Source organism: Peromyscus californicus, unplaced genomic scaffold, assembly GCF_007827085.1.
Source record: "Peromyscus californicus insignis strain IS unplaced genomic scaffold, ASM782708v3 Scaffold_23__1_contigs__length_62951481, whole genome shotgun sequence".
Taxonomy (NCBI): Eukaryota; Metazoa; Chordata; class Mammalia; order Rodentia; family Cricetidae; genus Peromyscus; species Peromyscus californicus.
In genome coordinates, this window is record NW_026294534.1 from 9,666,314 (window position 1) to 9,689,138 (window position 22,825).

At 46.9% G+C, this 22,825-nt stretch overlaps 1 protein-coding gene across 1 annotated transcript in view; it reads left to right on the forward strand.

Moving 5' to 3' along the window:
• The window catches only part of Dlgap2 (DLG associated protein 2), a 747,033-nt gene that overhangs the window by 629,393 nt on the left and 94,815 nt on the right, over window positions 1-22,825 (forward strand). Inside the window, 2 exon segments of the mRNA XM_052751752.1 lie at window positions 4,660-5,729; window positions 22,210-22,421. Coding sequence (XP_052607712.1) covers window positions 4,660-5,729; window positions 22,210-22,421 — 1,282 coding nt within the window.

Sequence of the window (22,825 nt, forward strand, 5' to 3'; positions counted from 1 at the left end):
GATATATGAATCAGCCAGGACTTTTGTTTCTAAAGATACTTGTATACCTTACAAATCATTGATACTGCCATTGAATCTGCTGATCAGAGAACCAAGAGGAATCGTGTGTGTGTGTGTGTGTGTGTGTGTGTGTGTGTGTGTGTGTGTGTGTGTGTAAGCACATGAGTATACTGATATGATATACAGTTGTATTAATGAAAAGAGTTAATGAAACCCTAAATATCAGCTTGAGGCTGTAGATGATGTATAGATATGATGGGTTTGGGTAAATTTAGGTTATTTTAGGGCATTCAACACATTACCCTTGACATGACTATTTGGACAGGGAGGGTCCTTTTTGTCCACCTTAGAAAGGGGACACACTGCTATGGGATTCTCCAGCATCTCAACCTGAAGCAATATGTTTAAACATGGAGCTATGAATAGCACTTGCAAGGTCCTGTATATAGGCGTGACTGGTCAGGGCTGAGGAGAGGGTCATGTATGGCAGTGGCAGCCCCTAGGAACACTCTTTCGAGAAATGCTGTGAAGAGCAGCCCTGGCCTTATTGCTCTCAGCAGTTTCCATCTAAATATATGTATTCTTGGCTCTCCCTTTTTTTCTAAGTTACCACTTCCTTTCTCCTGCATTTTACTACCTTTTATTTGCATTCCAGTTCAGACACCTCACTTGACACAGCTACATTAATCCCCATAGGAGGTCTCAGACAAGCTCAGTAGTACATATGAAGGTAGTTTTAGAAGAAAGATGACCACAATGTTTTTATGTGCTTAGTGTGGTCCTGATATGGTCTAAAACATCTGTTTAATTTGTTTATCTGTTGTTCCTACTAACCCTGGAGGTAGGTATATGGATTACCTGCATTTTACCTGTGGAATGGGGACATTTCTAACTAGGCATAGGCACAGTACTTCCAGGTTTCCTCCCTATTTGGTTTTATTTTGTGTGCATGCATGTGTGTGTGTGTGTGTGTGTGTGTGTGTGTGTGTGTGTGTGTGTGTGTGTGTGTGTAGGCCAGGGGCCAACACTGGGTGTCTATCTACTGCCCTCCACCTTAGAATTTGAAACAGGGTCACTCAACCTGGTGGTCACTGCCTTGACTGACTGGACAGTGAGCTCAGAGGATTTGCCTGCCTCTGCAGTGGGTTACAGGCAAGTACAGCCACACCTAGCTTTTTACGTGGGTTCAGGGGATCTGAACTCAGGTCTTCTTGTTATGCAGCAAGCACTTTATGCACCCTTCTCCCCAGGTCCTAGGGAAACATTTTCAATGAAGACAGGCTCCTCCGGGGTGTGTGGGGACTTGTCTTCACGCCAGTACAATGAGAAGAACACAAGGTTCACATAGCGGCTTCCGTCTGTGCTCTTTGGTCTGCACTGTGTTTTGCTCCCGCGTCTCCAGAGGGAGGGGCTGATAGGTGTTATGAGACAGTTCATCTGAGCATGTGCTCCTTGGGAAACTGAGGAAGGATGATAACATTAGCAGCAGGCGAGAGTGGCAGAGAAAGGGTTGGTGTGGTGACAGTTGCCGACCAAGGCTACCTCACACTCTTCAACTCCAGGCGAAACTTCTGAGGAGGGTTGGTATGGTGATGAGTTCGTGGAAGATCTCCCTGACTTTAGCCTTTAGTTCCTCAGCTTGTGACAGGTCAGCTCTGTGCCCTAGAGGAGCTCAGGCAGATGTCCCAGTGAAGCCCGTGGCACACGTCCGGTGCACAGAAATGTTAGTGATGTTTGTAAAACTGTCAATAGACTTGTGGAACGGGTGGATCCATGCTCTCCTAAGTCCTGCTGTAAAAGACTCGTTTACGTTCTGTTTCCAATGCGCAGAGACAAGCGTGTGCTGTTGAATGACACCTCTAATTGCTGTTTTCTCCTAATAACAAAATGCTGCTATGAATAGCTGGAGATTAAGCAACTAAGATTCGTACACCCTATGCTTGCTACCTCATCTTCACAAAAAACAATAATACACGGCTCCTAAGACTTTATTATCTGTTACATAGACTCATAAAAACCTGGAGCGTGTGTCCTCACTATGCTCTCCAGAGCCGCTGTCATCCGCAGCCCATCCCTCTCTCATTTGTTGTTATTGTGAGGCTTATGAAAGGTGATGGGGGACTCCACGCCTACATGAGGAAGTTCAGCTCCGTACAGCGAAAATGAGACTGCGCTGCAGACATGTTGCGTAATCAAATTTAATTATTCCAGCTAAACTTTTATCTCTCGCACTGTTCTTTGATGTGGCCCCATTCCTAAGCAGAGCTACTGGGCTGACGATCGGGCTGAAATAAGACATGTGAGTGGAGCAGTAATGGGCTTGCTTTTGGTGTGAAAAGAGATTGGCGCTGTATCAAATTACACGATAGTGGAAAAATAAAGCAAAAGATAAAAGGGCAACAACGTTGTGGCGTGGTTAAGTCCGGATTGCAGAGCATGGTCTTGCAACTTACCCACTTACTAGCTCGGTTTCCTTTGAAAGCTTCCTCTTCATTGTCAGTGTGATGTTCTTTCGTGGCTCCTACCTGAGACATCAGTGCTATGACTGGATCCTAGCTGGAAGAAGGAGGGTACTTAGAGGCACCCCACTCCAGCCATTGCAGTACCAAGGGGACACCTCAGGCCACCACCCAGGAAGCCCTCCTTGGAGCTCAATCACCCCTGAGTTGGCGACCACTTGCCATGCAAAGGGGAAGGCCCCCTTTGTCTCCCCAAGAGGCTGGGCCTGTCCCTAGCTCTGCAGCCGTCTGTTGGGATTCTTCCAAGAACAGTGGTGTGCACTCTCATGGTCGCCCTTCATGTCCCAGTGCCTGAGCCTTGCCACTCAGGCCCCTTCCTCGTCCTTCGTTTCTGTGTCTGAGCTGGTCTGGACAGTTGAACTCTGGAGCTGACACGGGGCATTCTGTGCCAGGCCTTAGAGCGGCTACTTGGCCACGTTCTGCTGGTCACTTCTGTTTCCTCACAGCCATGAGAGGAGCAGCTGGGATGGCCAGAGGGAGAACCACCTCTGCCTGCTGTCTCTGGGGTTCACGGGCATGTGGGTAGGGCTCTCCCTGGTCTCCCCGTGAACTCTAGGTGGAATGACCAAGCTAGGATTACTAGCCTCGTCAGTGTAGGAGAAGAGTCCGTGGAGAGACAGGGGGCAGGTAGGGGGGGGGGAGTGACAGTGGCCCAGTGGGGACTGACACTTGAGAGTCACAGATGCCTCCTGATGAAAGCCATTTCCCCTTCCTGTCTGAGCATCGGCTGGTGGGGACATCCAGCTACTCAAGAAGGGGCCTGAGTGTCGAGGCCCAGTTGACTTCAGCCACCATACCGAGTCGGCTCAGAGAGGTTCCAGCCTGGGGTCAGAATGCGGGAAGAACTCACGGTGATGTTCTAGGAGTAGTGGACAGCTCACAATTACCAAAGCAGATGCTTCTCAGGTTCCCGAGTTCAAGTACGAAAGAGACTGGGACAAAGGTCAGTGAGGAAGACGGGTGGGAAGGAAGCTTTCCGCAGTGTGCTGCCAGACGGTCTGGTAGGTGGAGGGTAGAGGTGCCCAGTGGTCCCCGGCTGTGTGGAGGGACCCGGTGGTCCCCGGCTGTGTGGGGGTGCCCGGTGGTCCCCCGGCTGTGTGGGGGTGCCCGGTGGTCCCCGGCTGTGTGGGGGTGCCCGGTGGTGCCCGGCTGTGTGGGGGTGCCCGGTGGTCCCCGGCTGTGTGGAGGTGCCTGGCTATGTGGAGGTGCCCAGTGGTCCCCGGCTGTGTCACTCACAGAACAGAATCTAGGGGAAGCACTGAGGCATGGTGATCTCCTAGTCAGGCCTCTCTGTCCAGGACCCTAAACTGTAGAGAGTTGGGGATGAGAAAGCTGCCTCCACAGCTTACCTTTCTGGTAACATGTGACATTAAACAATGATTTCATGATTAATTCATTAGTTCTGTACATTACTTCACCAGTCAGTGTTACTAATTAAATATCAGATGTTAGTTTTCAAATGTTTTAAGCTAAACCAAAATGCTCCACTATAGTTGATCTACAGCTATATTTTTCCGTGTGTGGTGTGTGTGTGTGTGTGTGTGTGTGTGTGTGTGTGTGTGTGTGTGTGTGTATTATATAGGTGTATGGATGCTTGTTCATGTGTGGGTATGAGTACACATGTATATAACGGTTATGTGCACATGTATGCACATGCATATAGTTGTTAAGTGACAACATCAGGTGTGGTTCCTCGGGTGTGTGGTTCCACCATTTTTTTTTAAAGTGTCCCTCAGTGGAACCGTGACTCTGCTTTCCCAAAGTTGGGATGACAAGCACATGCCCACATTGTGCCCTGCTTTGGTGTGGGTGTTAGAGTCTGAACAGGGGTTCTTGTGCAAGCAATTCACTCACTGAGCTGTCTTCTCCACCCCTGGTTTTTTAGATCTCATAATCTTCGCGTTGAGAACCTCAGTGCATCTACCAGATGTTAGGTACCTGTTGCTGCCGATGCTCACCTGGGGAAAACCAAGTGTCTGCTTCTTAGCATCCCCAAATCCCGAGGAGTCACCGTAATCTAAACTATGTGGCTGTTCACTCAGTTCAGGCGCTGGCTACTGGGAGAACGAGTCCTGTATCTCTGTCACACCCCAGTGCTTCACCAGGCAGGCACTAAATCCCATTTCTGTTTTGTTGACAGACCAACAGTACTCATGGTCTCCAACGCAGCACTTCAATGAGGAGAGGTACTCACCCGCACCCAGGAACATGAAAGGGTTAACTGGAAGCCGGAACCAGCCTCAGATATGTGCGGGCCATACCTGCGGCCTGTCACCCCCAGATGACTGCGAGCACCCCCACGATCACATGCACCATGGGCCGGATGTGCGGCAACCCTACCTTCTCAGCCCAGCTGAGAGCTGCCCGATGGACCACCACCGCTGCTCACCCAGGAGCTCCGTCCACTCGGAGTGTATGATGATGCCTGTAATGTTGGGCGACCACGTGTCCAGTAGCACCTTCCCCAGAATGCACTACAGTTCACACTATGACACCAGGGATGACTGTGCCATGTCCCACACAAACACGAAGGTAAATCGCATCCCCGCCAACCTTTTGGACCAGTTTGAGAAACAGCTACCCCTGCACCGGGATGGATTCCACACACTGCAGTACCAGAGGGCCTCGGCTGCCACCGAGCAGAGAAATGAGAGCCCAGGCAGAATCCGGCATCTGGTCCACTCTGTCCAGAAGCTCTTCACCAAGTCTCATTCTCTGGAGGGGTCGTCCAAGAGCAACATCAACGGGACCAAGAGCGACAGTCGGGTGGAGGACCACCACCACAGTCACCACTCTAAACACAGCAAAAGGAGCAAAAGCAAGGAGCGGAAGCCAGAGAGCAAGCACAAGTCCGGCGGGAGCAGCTGGTGGAGTTCTGACGACAACCTGGACAGTGACAGCACATACCGGACACCCAGTGTGGCCACCCGCCACCACATGGACCACATCTCTCACTGCTACCCCGAGGCGCTGCAGAGCCCCTTTGGGGACCTCTCGCTAAAGACTTCCAAAAGCAACAGTGACGTTAAGTGCTCAGCCTGTGAAGGCTTGGCCCTGACGCCAAACACCAGGTACATGAAGCGTAGCTCTTGGTCCACTCTCACGGTGAGCCAGGCCAAGGAGGCTTACCGCAAGAGCTCCCTGAACTTGGACAAGCCCCTGGTCCACCCAGAGATCAAGCCTTCGCTACGGCCATGCCACTACCTCCAGGTAAGGCCCGGGTGACTGTGTCCTTGTGCAGAAGGTTTTAGCCATTGCTGCCTTTTGTAGTTGACCAAAAGGGTCGTATCAACGTGTGGCATACAAAGTGAAGTTTGAAGGCATGTTTGCCTTTTAGGATTCCAAAGTAAGCCAGTGTGCTTGCTTTCCATCCCTCTGTGCTGTAGCTAGAACTCTCTGAGTTCACATGAACCCCAGAGACAGGAGGCAGAACTGGTTCTCCCTTCGAAAATGTTGTTGCTGAGACGTAATATTGTTGCATCCACATCTTATTTGGTTGGTACACATGCCGCAAGCATGGTGATCCTCAGTGTCGGTCACTTTTATGGGGACTAGACAGCTTTTCCCCCCCTCTAGCTGTTTGGAACTAGAAGTTATTGTAACTAATAATTACCCTGCTAAAAGTTTTGGTTGTTTTTAGAGACTAAATCTCACATTATAATATAAGTGGGCCTTTAACTCAGTATGTAAACCAAGCTGGCTTTGAACTCTCATCAATCCTCCTGCCTCAGCCTGGTTGGGATTATAAGTGTGTTCCACTATGTCTGGCTCAACCTGCCATAACTTTTAAAGTTTTTATTAGCATATATGAATTTTACATAATAATGGGTCTCATGACATTTTCCTACATGTACATAATACTTTGATCATGTTCACCCCCACCCCCAATACTCTTGTGGATTGTCTGGTAATTCCTGAGTATGTAATGCAAGGCTAACTGCAGTCTTCATGCTATACAATGGATCTCTTGGATGAACTCTTCTGGTGTAACTGGAATCAAGCATCCTCTAACCATACCCCCTACTCCCGCTCCAGCCCCCGATAACCACCCTTTATTCCCTGCGTCTATACACCCCAGATCTTGAGCTTCGGTATGAGGGAGCCTGGGCGGAGTGTGTCTTTCTGAGTCTAGTTTGTTTCACTGAGTGTCCTGTGCGCCATGCTTGTGCCTGTTGTAAATGGCAGGGACTCCTCTCTCCCTCGGGGCTGAACAGCATCCCATGCTGCGTGTGCATCCCTTCCCCAAGCCACTCGCTGATGCGCATCAGGTTGACTCCCTGCCTTGGCTTCTGTGAACAGAGCCACAATGTGATTGACAACCGATGGCCGTGGGTGACTTTGGGAGGTCCCTGGAAACATCGCTCCAATGTGACAACCCATCCCTTGGTGCCAGGGACTTAGCGTAACAACACAAATGTCCTGAACACATAGATGCTTGAGCCCACAGGTCTGCCATTTGCACGCGATCACTCCTGTCGTGTGACAACAGCATTCCCAAGCTGTGTGGCATGTGGTGATGACAGGAAGTTTTGTCTGTGGTGAGGGTAACTGTCCTCAACGGTGTGGGTGAGATGGCGTCACTGAAGACAAAAACGTATTACACACAGTGCTGGCGGGATCCAGAGCACTGTGCAGTTCTGCATTTTATGTAATTGCCCTCCCTATCTTCTGACAGTTCTCTCACCAAGAACAGGAGAGGCCTTAGCCTCCGAAGACACAGCCGCGCCTGAGGGAGCCTCTGCAGCTCCTACCAGCCGGTGGCATTAACACAACCTCAGCACTTCAGGTTTCCTCAGAGATATATAGTATATATCCAATTCACAAATCTCATATCCCTACCCTCTAAGAACCAAGGCTTGGCCTGGCCATGTGCTGGCTTAGAGACACCCTCCTAGACCCTGAGTAATGGCGCTAATCATCGGCTGCGTCATCAAGTGGCCAATTAACGAAACAGATGAACAACTGCGAATCTTTCTGGGAGTCAGGTGGCAGAGGCTTCCAGCAGCGCCAGCCCCTCCTGGTATATTGTCCAAGGCTCACTGGTTCTGTTTTGAAAGGAGATGCTAACCAAATTGCTTGTATAGACAGATTTATTCAAAGAGACAAATTGGTAGTTAGATAAAGTATTATTTTTATAGCAGTAGAAAAGGCTTAAATTTTGCTTGTAGTTGGCAAACCTTAATGACATCCAAATGTAAAATGTTCTCTCTGCTTATCTGAGGGAACACAGTGAGTAAAATTGGGGCTCAGTCTGGTTCTTTCACTCTTGTACAAGCGAAAATCTGGTCTTTTTTTTTCCTCTTCTTTGCGCCTAGGAACTCTCCTGCAGTGTTCCCTGAGCACAAGGCAGGGTTGTAACTGTGGCATTTCTCCCCACTCCAGTCCTGAGCTCTCTGCTCCGCACACCACCCTCACCTGCTCATCACCCTCCAGCCCTGGGTTTACTGTCCCTGCTACTGCGCATGTTCTTTCCCGCCCTCCAGTCACCCGGTTCAGTGCTGCGCATGCTCTCCGTGCCCTCCAGTCACCCAGTTCAGTACTGCGCGTGCTCTCTCCACCCTCCAGACACCCTATCCAGTGCTTCTGCTTGTGGAATGTCAGTCGTATCCAAAGATGGAGTGTGACATCATCTTCTACTTTCCACCGCCCCCTCCTTAAACTCTGGTGGTTTTGCTTTCTCTATACCATACCCCTTCCCTACCGGTTGAGATGGAAAGGGGCTCCACAGACGACATCATTGCAGCTGTAACGATCTCATCCAGTCTTGTCTCTGAAAAGTCCAGGCTACAGGGCTGGGAAGACTGCTCAGTGGGCAAGGTACTTCCCGCAGATATCTGAGGACCAGAGTTCGGATCCCCAGCACCCATGAGCATGATGGACTGCTAATAATCCCAGCACTCAGAAGACAGAGCTCAGGGATCCCCAAAGTCGGCAGGCTAGGCAGACTAGTCAAAAGAGCAATTTCTGGGTTCCGATATTTAATGTGGAGAGTAATTGAAGGAGACACCTGACATCGAATTCTGGCCTCCCCATGCATGTGCACACACGTGCAAGTACGCACACATGAAAGCACTCACCATCATGTATGTACATATAAAAAGAAGATGCACACTGGAAGATACAGGCTCCCGCTTAGGTAGACCATCTCTACTGTGTGGCCAGGCACTGAAATGCAAGAACCTTGCCGCGCTGTCGGACACATGTCAGTCATTCCTCAGGCCTCACCAAGGGCTCACTTCTCTCCTGAGTTGGGAGCCACACAACGGACCTCTGTCCTGGGCCAGATCTGTTGTCTGCATCTTGTGATCTGCATAGAGCCCTCTGCCTCTCTCTTCTCTCCTTCACTCTGGGACTTCTTTTTGAAACCTTGGGTTTGGAACCCGTCTTTGTTCCGCCAGCCCCTGCGGCCTGGGTGTCATCCCAGATGCCTCTCTGGCCTCCAGCTTCCACAGACCTGGAGCTAGCCACCAGTTTGTGGACTTCCCTGTCTCAATAGCTTCTCAGCTGTGCTTGGGTGTTGAGCACTCGTATTGTAATCAGTCATTTCTCAGCCTGCCTCTCCAAGCCCCGAGGGTAAAAGCCATGTTGGCCCCTCTCCCTCCCCCTCCCCCTCCCCCCTGGATCTGCCTACTTCTTTGCCTATAGCTAGACACCAACTGGGAGAGTTGGCCAAACAGTCAGTGACAGGTCCAGCTGTTACCTTACCAAAACGTATTTTGGAAATGTCAGCAGTTCGTGTCCCTTCACAGTAGCATGCAAAGCACAACTAGGTTGGCATAGTGCTGTGAAGGGATGAGACTCAATAGAAAGCAGCATTGAAAGTGAAGTTCCCCTGGTGCTCCATAAAACTTTAGCAGGGTACAGCTGAAAAGGAGAGGACAGCAGTTGTAGAATCCTACCTACAAGCCCCAACAGTCTCAAATCCTCTCTTCAACCTCCCTCAGTCCCTTGGTGGCGCGTGGTGGCCATGGCTGGGCCTTGGTAAGCATGGCACCTGCAGGGGACACAGACCTATCTCCTCCCACTGTTCATATGGACAACCATGGTCTAAATAGTCAACCTGTGGGGTGAGAGGTTTAAGGACCCTTGAAGGAAATTATGGCTTTCACAGGGCCCTCTTCCCCCAGCCCCAAATACCTCATCTACGAAGAAACTTCCCTCACATACCATCCTCCATCCGTTTTCACCTCTCCACGAAGTCCTTCTCCCCTTCCTTGCTGTCCTCTGTCTGTCATGCCATGTCACTTGTGGAAAGATTTATGAAATACACACAGCTCCTCCGGCAGCGTTTGTCCCCAGACCCAGCTAAATTGATGTCTGGGTGCATTCAAAGGTGTCCTCACAGGGCTGTCCCTCACGCTGGAGGCACTGAACTTTCCAGTGGAAAGGCCTCACAAGCCCAGACTTCATTTCACAACCAGCATTGGGAATTAAAGAAAAATTAAAGGAATGTGCCCATGGTGCTTTGTAAGGACATGGTCTAAAAGGACCAGAAGTCCGTGCCCAGGGGCAGCATTCTTTTTTTTTTTCACCCCAAACTAGAGATTTGCAGTTGAATAAAAGGACACCTCTCTATACCCACCTTTGGCTTGTATGGAATATGTACTTAACATTCAAGGAAGACTCTGGTTTGTAAGTAGGTCAAAACACAGCAAATAGAACTGACGGGGAATTCTGGCCCGTGTTCTTCTCTGAAAAGGCTTTTGTTCTTGTATTTTCTGCCTCAGCAGACAAACTGTCTTAAGGCCAAACTTGGAATAATGTGGCAGGCACGTGGGCCAGTGATTCACTACATCCTGTTTAGGGGCCAAGCGGTTCCCTGTGTCCTGAGGAGGAGACACTGGCCTTGGAGAGGACCTGGTACCAGTCAAGGAGGTCGCAATTGCTCTGCCCTGTGGGAAATACTTTCTTCCCTTGACCCTTATGAGCACAACACCCCTGTCTCTCCCATGCCCGCCATCACCTCCCTCTTTGGCCCCCATGTTCTCTCTGGCTTGGCTGTCTCCTCACCTGTAATCTGTAACCATGTGACTCTGGTTTTTTTGGCCCCTCCAAGTGAAGAAAAGCCCTAGTGTTTCTGTTTCACTTATGTTTGTAGCCGGGGATGTTTGGGTTTTTGTTTGTTTTGTTTTGTTTTAACAAATGAGACTCCTAAGTTTTGAAAGCTCGAGAGACGATGGATGGGACAAGGCTAGGGGGCCCGTTCCCTTTGAGCAGTTGGGAGCGTTCTGCTTCTACCCATGGTTCAGTGTTCTCTCCTCTCAGGTCTTCACAGCCTGCTGCCCTCCCGAGCTCTTTCCCCTCCATATCTACACACTGAAAAGGGCCTTAGCCCCTCTTCAGCTCCTTCCCTTCAAGGGCCCAGGATGAATACACAGTTGGAAGATTGTCTCCACTTATCATAAAAAAAAATTACAGCTTAAAAATCCCATTTTCCCCAGTTACTTTGCTCATCCCAGCAGCATTTATATTTACATTCACATTCACATTTACATTTATATTTAAATTTGCTTCAATCAACATATCAGGAAGCACACAGTTCTGGCCATTGGCTTCCACAAAGCCCAGAAGTGAACTCGGAGACTGTTGACAGCTCTGAGCATCCCAGCAGAGGCCCTACACGGTCACATCATGTCCCCTTGTTTGTTGCCTTCACAGAACCTCTCCTGTATCCTTTTTTTTTTTTCCTTTCATCTTGTTTTGCTGTCTTTAACTGACAGGCAGTTGCTGTATGTTTATGGGGAATAGTATGACACTTCAACACATATAAATAGACAGGGTTCAAATCAAGGCGTAGATCATCTCCATGTCTGCATCACCTCGTGTTCATAGCCTTCGGGTTCCTTTTACCTGACTCTTCCTAAGGATCGGAGGCTGAAGTAAGCCATGGGCATTCGCTGTGCTCTGCAGAGCACTAGCCCTTACTCCTCCTGCACCAAACCTGTTGCCTGTCCTTCCTCTCCCCTTCATCTCTCCCTTCCCAGATTTCATTAATCACTGCTCAACTGTCTTCATCTTGGACATCAATTTTTTTTATCTTCAACAAATGAGTGAGATATGTGGTGTGCATCTCTCTTTTCCTGGCTTGTTTTATTTACCATAATATACTCCATATTGTTGCAAATGGTAAGATTTCCTCATGTTTGGCCAACAGTGTTCCACTGTATCTATTTATGTGTATATCACTGGATATTACCTATATTAATATATCATATTTTCTTTATCTATAAGTTAATGGTCACCTATATTGATTCCACACTATTGGAACTAGGCTGCAGTAAACATGGTTTTATAGGTAACCCTTTAACATATGATTTCATTCTCTTTGGGTATATACCAGTAATGTGATTGCTTTATAAGTAGATCTAATTTTGGATGTGGGGGGGATACTCCAACACTGTCTTTGATAATGGCAGTACTGTTTTACATTCCCACTAACAGTGAGCAAAGACCATTGCCTTTCTGTTCCCTTGGCCAAATTTGTGGTTTTGTTTACCTTTGGGAAAAGTCAGGCAGGGTAGGCTGGCATCTCACATTTGTTTTAATTTGCATTTCCCTGATGATTAGCCATTGATCACTTTTTCATAGACTTGTTGACTATCCTCTATAGGAACTGCTCTGTTAATTTCTCCAACTTTTAATAGGATTATTGGGGAGGGTGTTGTTGAATTGTTTGAGTTATTTGTGTATTTTGGAATGTATCACTGTGCATGATACTGCATGGCTCTAATCCAAGATCTTATAAGATGGAAGCAGGAGGATTAGAGGTTCAAGGCCAGCCTTAGCTGCATAGTGACTTCAAAGCTCTGTCTCAGAAAGGAAGGAAGGAAGGAAGGAAGGAAGGAAGGAAGGAAGGAAGGAAGGAAGGAAGGAAGGGAGGAAGGAAGGAAGGAAGGAAGGGAGGGAGGAAGGGAGGAAGGGAGGAAGGAAAATATTCTCCTATTAGAAAGGAGACCCATTTGATTGGCTTATGTCATGGGGGCTGGGTAGTCCAACAATGGCTGTCTGCACACTCCAGAAGCTGAGGACATATTAGCTGATGGGTTCACAGAGCTGGATGCCTCCAAAGTTCCAACCTGGTGATGAGAATCTTCAGGATTCCAAAAGAGTTGCTTGGAAGGCTGAAGGAGCTAAAGCCTGATACCAACTGAGGACAATAATGGCAGTGACAGCAACAGACGGCAGAGTCGAAGCACTCATCACTGAGAAGTGAAGGTGGTCAGGCAAGCAGCACTGCTTGAGTCTTGTCTCTGTGCCTGGAGCACCACTAGAAGATGCTGCCCACTCTGAGGGATTGTGTTCTCAGCTTAGGTAATCCTTCCTGAAAATGCCCTCATGGATCTGCCCACAGGTGTGTCTCTTGGTTGATTCCAGATTTCATCAAGTTGAACATCAATATTAACCATCACAGATGGAGAGCTTACAGCTAGTGTGTGGGTTGCTCTTATTCTCTGTTGATTGCTTCCTTTGCAGCTCTGAAACTTCTTTGTGTCACATAATCTCATTTGCTGTTATTGCTCTTATTTCTAGTGTCTGTGAGTCATATACAAACCATCTCTCCCACTGACACCTGAAGTTACCCCTGTGTTTTCTTCTAGTTTAAGAGTTGCTTCTGTATTCAGAGTTTCAAATCTTACATTTAGATCTTTGATCTATTTTGAGTGTATTTTAAGAGTTAAAGACAGGGGTCTAGCTTTTTTCTTCTGCAAGGGGCTATCCAGTTCCCCAGGTACCACTGGTTGTTGATTCTACCATTTCTCTGGGATATGTTATTTGCACCTGTGTCAAAAATCAATAGTCTGTATTTCTCATTTTTCTATTCTGTCTCATTGATTTTTGTGTCAGTTTTTATGAGTTTACCATACTGTTTTGATTGCTGTAGTTCTGTAGTATATATGATATTTCTGGCATTGCTCATTTGCACAATTACTACCTTTACTATCCAGTAACTTTTGTAATTTAGGAATTTTTTTCTATTTTAATGAGTAATGGATATTCTGGGGATGGTTACAGTAAATCTATTAATTGCTTTGGTTTGTGTATTTTGGGGTCATATATATGTTTTAATAATATTAATTGTTCTAACACATTAACATGGGAGGTCATTCCATTTGTGTGAATGTCTGTACCCATATATTGCTGGGGAGAGGGGAGAGAATGAGAGAGGGATCTCCAAATTCCTTCATTGGCCTTTTACAATTTTCATTATAGAAGATACTCATTTCCTCACTAAATTTATTCCTAGATATTTTATCTTCTTGTAGATGCTATGAATAAGATCACTTTCTTGGCTTCATTATTAGTGAGTTTGTATTGATTTGTAACAGTGTTACTGATTTTTGCATGTTGGCTTTGTATTCTGCAGCTTTACCGAGTTCATTTGTCAGTGTTCACAGGATTTTGGTGGATTCTTGAGCTTTTTCTACATGGAGAAAGGGGGATAATTTTACTTTTCCTGGTTTCTTTCACACCTTTCACTGATATAGTTGTTCTAAGACCTCCAGTACTATATACTATACTGAATGAGAACAGTCTCAATAGATATCCTTCTTGAAACATTTTCAACATTTCCCCGACCCATATCCATAGGATGTTGGCTATGGCTTTGTCGTACACAGTCTTTACTATGTTCAGGCATGTCCCCACTGTACTTGATTTGTTGAGGTTTATCATGAAGAGACCTAGAAGTTGTGTTTACTGGGCTCGTCAGTCACGTGGCTTTCTTCCTGCCTTCTGTTGATGTAGTGGAGTATTGGTTTGCATATGTTAAACCATCCTTGTAGTCTTGAGATAAATGTCTCTTGACTGCGCTAAATGAGCTTTTGAGGTTCGTTTGGATTTGGTTATTATTGTGTTGAGAATGTTTCCACGTGTTTCTGTCAGGGATGTTGACCTTGGTGCTTTGTTTGTGCTCTGTCTGGCTTGGCTCTATCTGGCTTGGCCTCACGAAATGAATGGAGTTTCCTGTCTTTCCATTTTGTGATTACTTTGAGAAGCATTCACATTTGTTCTTTATAAGTTTGGTAAAATTCAACACTGAATCCATCTGGTCCTGGATCGAGTTTTTTTCTTTGGTTGGTTGGTTGGTTGGTTTCGTTTTTCTTTGTTTGGGGATGTTTTACTGCTGGTTTGGTCTTTTTTTTTTTTCTTTCTTGTTTTTGGTTATTAACGTCTCCTATGTCCTTGTGGTTCAATGATGGTAGATCATATGTATTAAGAAATTCATACACATCCCAAAAGCTTCCCAATTTGTCAGGAATACAGTTTGTCAGTTTTTTTATAAAACGCCTTTGTGTTTCTGGGATACCAGTTGTAGTGTGTTCTTTCTTCATCTTTGATTTTATTTTCATCTTCTCTCCTTTTATTCTTAATAAGCTTAACTAAAAATAGCATTCAGCTTTAAAGATGGCTTATTCATCACAGATGCCAGAAGGGGATTGGCTCAGCACAGAGCGCCACACCAGGGCAGTCAGGAGAAGTGGGAGTGCTCACAGAAGCCTTGTGATCCCATGGGAAGGAAAGGCAAGGTGGGTCGTGTGAGGAGAGGACAGTTCAGTTTGGAAACTAAGCTCTGTTCCTGAGTGTCTGCAGCAGAGGGGCAGTGACCTCAGGGTGGGGCCCACAGGAGAGATTGGGGTGGACACTCTGGTTTTATGAAGTTGCTGTAAAAATTGAGCTTGAAAGTTACTATCTCTTGGCTCTGACAAGCCCTGAATAAGGCTGTGTTTCCATGGCTATCAAAACCACGAAAGTCAAACCATCACAAATACTGAAAGCAAACAGGTCTAACACACAAGAGCATAGTAGCGTCCCTAGGGAGGAAGTCAGGTGACATGCAAAGAAGACAGGGAAGCCCCAAAGCAATGAGTTACCTTGAGCAAAGTGTCCCCACATGGCCTAGAAAGAAAAAGCTGGAGCATGAGCACCATCATTTTAACCTTGGCTCAGAGATATGGGGATCGTATCAAAGATTCTTCCTGGACATTCTCCTTGGAGTCCTAGGAAATAGGTCTCCTCTGTAGCTTAATAAGTAAAGAGGATGTGAACACTGCCCCCAACTTATCCTTGACTCAGAAATGTAGAACCCATGTCAATTGTCTTCCTGCCTATTCTCCATAGAGCCCACCTAGGTACCCAGCCCAGGCTACCTAAGGCCCACTTTTCTCATGAAGAACAGATGTGAGATCTCAGCTTGTGTCCTCAGTCATTGCTGACCTCTTGTCACAAGAGACTGTTGACCTACAATTTTCCCACAAGCTCTTATTTGTCTCTCTGACCCCAGGTACCACACCAGCTGCTTTGAGGCCTCCGACACTAGGCAAGAGTTGATTGACGTTGAGCACTCAAACCCTCTCAGCATTGGCCTGCTGTGGAGCTGCATTTACTGTCTCAAGAATAGTTTCAACCCACACAGGCTCCAGTGGGCCTCATTTCATGTGTAATGATGCCCAAAGAACTTTCCAAAACAGCACTGGAAGAGGGGCAGATAGAAACAAAGAGGAAAAGACAGACAGACAGACAGACAGACAGACAGACAGAGAGCTCCTAGGGAACAGAAGGAACACTTAGCCAAGATATAATGACTCAAAATGACTTTTGAGCAAGAAGATGATGCCCAGATCCTGGAGGGATGAATTCTGCATGCACTTAAGTTCCAGTGTATCTATGGAGATGAGACTTGCTTGTTCACGCCATGGTGTAGAAAGAAACACAGACATGGGTCTGAGGCTGGCCTTCATAGATAATCTTTCTCCACATAATTTCTTAGTGCCCATGGGTACCAAAGGCCTCCTTTCCAGCCCTAGATGCCCTACATTCTGCCATATATATATATATATATATATATATATATATATATATATATATAAAATCTTATAGCTCTCAGCATCAGCCAAAACTCACTAGCACAAACCAGATCTCCACTTCTCTGTAGCAGGAATCTTAAAAGTCCTTATTAATAAAATCAAACCTGAGGCCAAGTATTGGGGAGAACACTGGAAGATCAGAGAGACAGAACAAGCCACAGCTAACCTCACCTGGTCAACTTCTCAGCTGGTCTTGTTTCCTCAGACTGGAAGCCTCTGTGTCCTCATATCCGAATGGCTCTCAGCTGAACTGTGCTGCTCAAAACCTAAAAGCTTAACCAGCCAAATGCTTAACCAGCCAAATGCTTCTAGTTTCTGGTCCTCACGCCTTATATACCTTTCTGCTTTCTACCATCACTCCCTGGGATTAAAGGCTGGTTTTCTGGGATTAAAGGTGTGAGTCGCCATGCCTGGCTGTTTCCAGTGTGGCCTTGAACTCACAGATATCCAGAGGGATTTCTACCTCTGGAGTGCTAGGATTAAAGGTGTGAGTGCCACCATTTTCTAGCCTTTGTATCTAGTGGCTGTTCTGTCTCTGACCCCAGATGAGTTTATTAGGGTGCACAGTATTTTGGGGAATACAATACCACCACACTTCTCAGCTTGGCTAGGAAGATCTTGGCCTTGGAAGTCTTTTCACAAGCAGGAGCTCTGCACAGTTTCCTTGCCCTTGGGATACATCCATGCATCCTGTTCTAGCTTCCTTTGTGTTGATATAAAAACACTGATAAAAAGTGATGTAGGAGAGGAAAGGGCTTGTTGCAGCTTACACTCCCCAGGTCATAGTCTATATTGAGGGAAGTCAGGGCAAGAATTCAAGACAGGAATCTGAAGGCAGAGCTACTTGCTATTCCATGTAATATTATCTCCAATCAAGGAACTCACTCACCACCAAGGAAGTGTGGAAGAAACCATGGAGGAATGCTGCCTGCTTGCTTGTTTGCTTGTTCTCTTGTTTGTGCTTAGCCAGCCTTCTTATACAGCCTAGAACTACCTGCCCAAGGAATGGTGCACCCATAGTGGGCTAGACCTTTCTACGTTAATTAACAATCCTTCATGGGCATGCCCACAGAACCACCTGATAAAAGCAATTATTCAATTGAAACTGCCCTTTCAGGGGATGCTAGGCTGTGTCAAGTTGACAGTTAATGCTATCTACACACTTTACTCTCCTTCTCTGCCCATATAATTCTTCACGAACTTACCAGACATTCAGCATCTCTCTGATTATTCTAAAATGAAGCTCATATAACCTATTTAGATACACATTATTGAGGGGGAAGCAGATAGGGCAGGGAAGGAGAGAGATAAATATGTACGCACGGCCTGATCTCTCATGTAAAAGAAATAAAAGTAAAGTAACTTTTAAGTGAAAGTATTTTAGGATAACAATGTTGGGGCAGAGCAAGTCTGTGCAGAATGAAATGTTCTCGCGTTTGTTTCTGAGTGAAGGGTCGCAGTAATTGGAGAGCTACAAATTAGACCAACAGAGGAGTGTTGTAATGAGGAATCAGACTCCAGCAAGGCTCTGCCAGCCCTGGGGGATTTGGAAACGGTAAACAATTCCTGGTAAATTGCCAACTGAGCAGCGTTCTCGCTCCCCTTGATTTACATGGTAGTTATACTCTAGAAAAATAAAATCCATCGCTCATTAAAATTGCCAGCTAGAACAAAAAGCCTGATTTTCACACAAAGCATAGCAAGGTTCAGGGAAAGCTGACTCAGGTTTGTGCAGGATGTAGGCAGTCATTCTTTGGGTGGGGTTGCACATGGCTCCCATATAACAAGCATCTTTGGACCCCTGGGTATGTGAATGAACTCCCTGTGTGAGTTGAATTTCCTCAGATGGGTCTCCAGAATGACTGGTGATGCCATGGGATGCTTTGCCTAGGTCCCTTGTCATTCATCTGTCCTCTGTTCACAGCCTGCAGGGCCCAACTGTCCTGCTCTGTTACTCTCCCCTGTGGCTCATGTACTTGATCCTTGTTTAAAACACACACACATACACACACACACACACACACACACACACACACACACACACACACACACATATTCACACACACATTCACACACACACACACACACACACACACACACACACACACACACACACACACACACACGTTGCTGACGGAATGAAGAAAATGTTTCCAGAGGGAGAACACAGCTTTGTATGGCGTTTCTCTTTAGTTCACCTAAAAAGAACCTTATTATAAAATGCTCCACCTCGCCAGTTGAAGGAAAGACGTTTTCATGTGTAGTATTAAGACATGCTTAAAGCACAGCATCACAACACACACAGATGCCAATCGCAGGAGAATGCCCCTTTTATAGAACTTATGAATGCTGTTCATCACTGGGGTATGATGCTGGTGGCGGCGGTGGGGGTAGCTCATCGCCTTGGCATAGCGAAGGCTGGGGTTGGCTCTGCAGAGGCTGGATGCCTCAGGCTTGTTTCCCCGAGGCTGAGAAGCTGCTACACGCGAGTGCCAGGTGCACACTTGGCCACTCCTCTGCGTTCTGCTGCGGGTTTTAATGTTTCCACCATAAGGGGAAGGTTTATTTACTGAGACTTGGTGGCTTTTCATAGCCCAGGCATATGCTCTGGAAATCGACTGCTTTACACTCCTTCTGTATTGAATTTTTTTCTGTCAAAGGCTGTGAAATTGGCTTCTTAAATCAGAAACAGAAACATACAAGCTGGTCTCATTTGTTAGTTAATTTGTAGGCTGCTGGATAAAAAACAATCTTTACCTTGCTCTTTATGGAAACATGTTTTTGGTTCAAAAAAAAAAACCTCTCCATAAACCTGACAGTGTGAGCCTCTCTTTTGGTGACAGCTGGCCTCTTCCTCCATCTGTCCTCTTCTCTGTGACCACCACCTGAGTGCTCACTGAGAGATGAAGGGTGCAAGCTCCCCTGGCCCAGCCCAGGGGCTGGCCACCACATCTTTTATCCTGCTTCTTCTGCCTACACTATTCCTCTGGCCAAGTTCAGACTCAGTGGCCCCGATGCCTCCCTTCCAGGAGCCTTTACTGGCCACCAGTCAGTCACCAGCTTTCCCTGGAACTGTCCCTTACCCTAACTTGCTTATGGCCTCGCCACACCGTAGTCATCACCTTCACTGAAGTGTTGTGACATTGAGGGCTCTGGCAAAAGTACTATACAGCTTAGGAAAGCTTGGAAAGCTTAGAAAATGGGACTAGATGGGGAAATCATCGAAAAGTCCCCATTCCCCCTGTCCCATTGTTGACACCTGCCATGCAACTTACCACTGTGTTCCTACATGAAGGCAAGTCTGTCAGCTTTATATGTTTCCCTGGCTGTCGTTTGCATACATCCCCGAGACTTCATGAGTTGGAAAGTGAGTCCTCAAAATTCACATGCTGATGGTATTCAGAGGTATCCTTTTGGGGTGATAAGTTGTCCTGGGTGTGGCCATGACCATAGGACACACATGATGCAATTAGTAGTCTAGAAGAGCAGAGGAGAGGCTTGCTTGCCCCGTCTCACAAAAGGCCCTCACCAGAAACCGAACAGATTCCAGCACCATGCTTTTGTACTTCTAAACCTCCAGAACTACAAATTGAATCAACCTCTTTAAAATCTACTGCATCTGTGATATTCAGAGACAGGCTAGTCAACAGACCATGATGCCTTCATAACCATCTTCCAGAGCTTGGGACAGATTCTTCTGAAATTCAAATAGAGTTCATGTGAAGCCATTCCCGAGGACGGACTACCATCCTGGCTTCTCCCCTTTGTCCTGGTGACTGACTCACAAGGTTTACACAGAGCTTGAATGGGCTGGCACACCTTGCCAGAGAAACAAGGACACTGGTCATCGTGTGAACATCCTGGTCTTCTGGTTAGTGCCACAGAGATGACATTCCTCTGCCTGGATTTCCAGTGTATGGTTACTGAAGAGGCTTCCAGTAAGACAGCACCAGATAAGAGCTCTCAGGTGCCCCAAGAGTGAACTCTTCACACATCCTGTGTCATTTTCCCAGTGTTGAGGCATATTCCCTGTCAGGACATGATATCTCCCTACAAACCAAGATTCTCCATGGGTGGGTTAATGCCTATTACATGCTGAACAAAAAACCCTCTGTGTCATTGGCCTCTGTGTCAGTCTGCCTAAAACTTCAGCTGTTCCAACATGCGATCTGTGTGGCTGGTGTTTGATGTGGTCATTAAAATTTTTCCAGGCCCTCTTGGGATAGTCTGCATTCTTCCTCAGACCTGTGCATAGTGTGGCACAGAACCAGGTCATTACAGTGTTAAAGTGTTTAACCTGTTAGCAGCAGCACCTACCCCAGCTCAGGCCTGTAGGGAGCCCACAGCATTCTGTCTGTTAAGCCCTCTCCTCGATCCAAGAGCTGCATCTAGCCCTGTCGAGCCTGGCTACAGAGTTGGTGGGCTTCATTGTGCCTATGTCTGATCAGGGAGAGCCAGCTGAATCATGCACGCCCTCTTAGACCTTGTGAGTATTATGTTACACTTTGCCACACAGGATGAGTGGTAAATACAAGGCCTGCCCAACCAGCCTAGCAGGAGGTACAGAGTGGGAGAAGAATGCAGAGCAAGTCCTGACTACAACATGGAAGATATCATGGCCCCACTTAGGTCTGGAACCCCGACAGGCCTGTTGACTACCATCAGCGCTCACACAGATGTAGAGTCTAGGGGCTGGTGCATGCATGGCCCGCAGCCTCCTTTCTCCGTGACTCCGGGTGTGGAGACTAGCTGTAGGAACAGTCTGCACAGTGATCAGATCTACAGGCACAACACACACCATGCTGTCCAGGGAGGAACCCTGGTGCCGTCTGCTGAAGAGCCTGCCATCCCATCAGCCATATGGGTTCCTGTTAGAAGGGCCAGAGTGCTTGGCTTCATGCAGTGTTGGGGCTGGAAGGAAAGCAGGATCCTTCGCAGGCCAATTTCAGAATATTACAGAAAATCTAAACGTTTTACAGTGGGGAAAAAAAACACTTTGAAGACTTTTTAAGTGTGAAATTTTATCATTCTCCTCTATCACTAGCAGCTGAGACCCCTCTTCTCCAGCCAGGGTTGCCCTTTACCAGTCTTTGGAGCTGCTGGCAGAATTGCCCACACTGGGCCATGTGTCTCACCAAGGAGCTGCACTGAGTTGGGCAGGGGGTCAGGGGTGGGGGTGGAGGGGACGCTGCTGCTCTGAGAAATACCATGTTCACTCCTGTGAGGTTTAGCTTATTGGAGACAGGCAACTCTTGAGTTGCCGGTGTGGAGCCAGAATGCTGACCAGCTTTGTCAACTACTGACCAAGTCAGCCTTCAGGCCAGGGACACAGCAGAGAAGTTTGGAGTTGGCATCCTTTGAGTCTTATTTGGAATTCACTGTGTACAGGGTTATGAAGCTCTGTGTACATAAGATGGATAGATATGTCTTCCTTTATTGGCCAGTGCATGTGTTCTGTGTATGTGCTATGATTCTGCTTTGGGGATTAATTCTCATCTTTATTAACATTTACCACTAAAAGGCATTTAGCAATAATGTAGGTGTCTCTTTCCATTTTCTCTTCCATTTCTTCATTTTATTTTTCCTATGTTCCTAGTACCTTCTCAACTTTTTCCATAATGTTTATCTTTTACTTTTACAAAGGGGAAAAAAATCAACGATTTCCTATTAAGACCCTTTCAGGATTTGGAAGACTATGAAAAAGCACATCTTTCTGTGTGCATGACTTAAAATGATAAACAGCCAAAGGAGCTATGTCTCCAAGAACTTGTAGGACACACTTCTCGAGGGCACAGTTGACATGTGCTGTCTCTGCTCCCTCCCAGGTGCCTCAGGATGATTGGGGTGCGTACCCCACAGGTGGCAAAGAGGAAGAGATCCCCTGCCGTAGGATGCGAAGTGGCAGCTACATCAAAGCCATGGGTGATGAGGAGAGTGCAGAGTCAGACTCCAGCCCCAAAACGTCTCCAAAGGTGGCCCTCCGGCCAGAGCCCCTGCTGAAGTCCATTGTCCAGAGACCACTTGGAGACCACCAAACGTAAGAAAGATGTCTTCTCTCTCCTGACCTCCTCTCTCCCTCCTCACAGCTGGTTAGCCGTGGGTGGGTGAGCTATCTTCACTTTGAATTTAAATTGACAGTGTTAGAGCCTAAGCCCTCAGTTTCCACATCCTTTTTGTCACGTTGATATCTTATGATACTTTTATTACAATATTTTAAAAAATTATTTCTTTTACTTGGCAGGATTATAATGTAATTGTATCATGTTCTCCTTCCCTTTTCTCCCTCCAGACCCTCCCACATACTCCTCCTTGCTCTCTTCCAAATTTGTGCCCTCTGATTTCATTAATTGTTTCATAAGTACAACCTGCTCAGTCTATATAATGCTATTTGTATGTGTGTTTTAAGGGCTGATCATTTGGTATTGGATAACCAGTTGGATG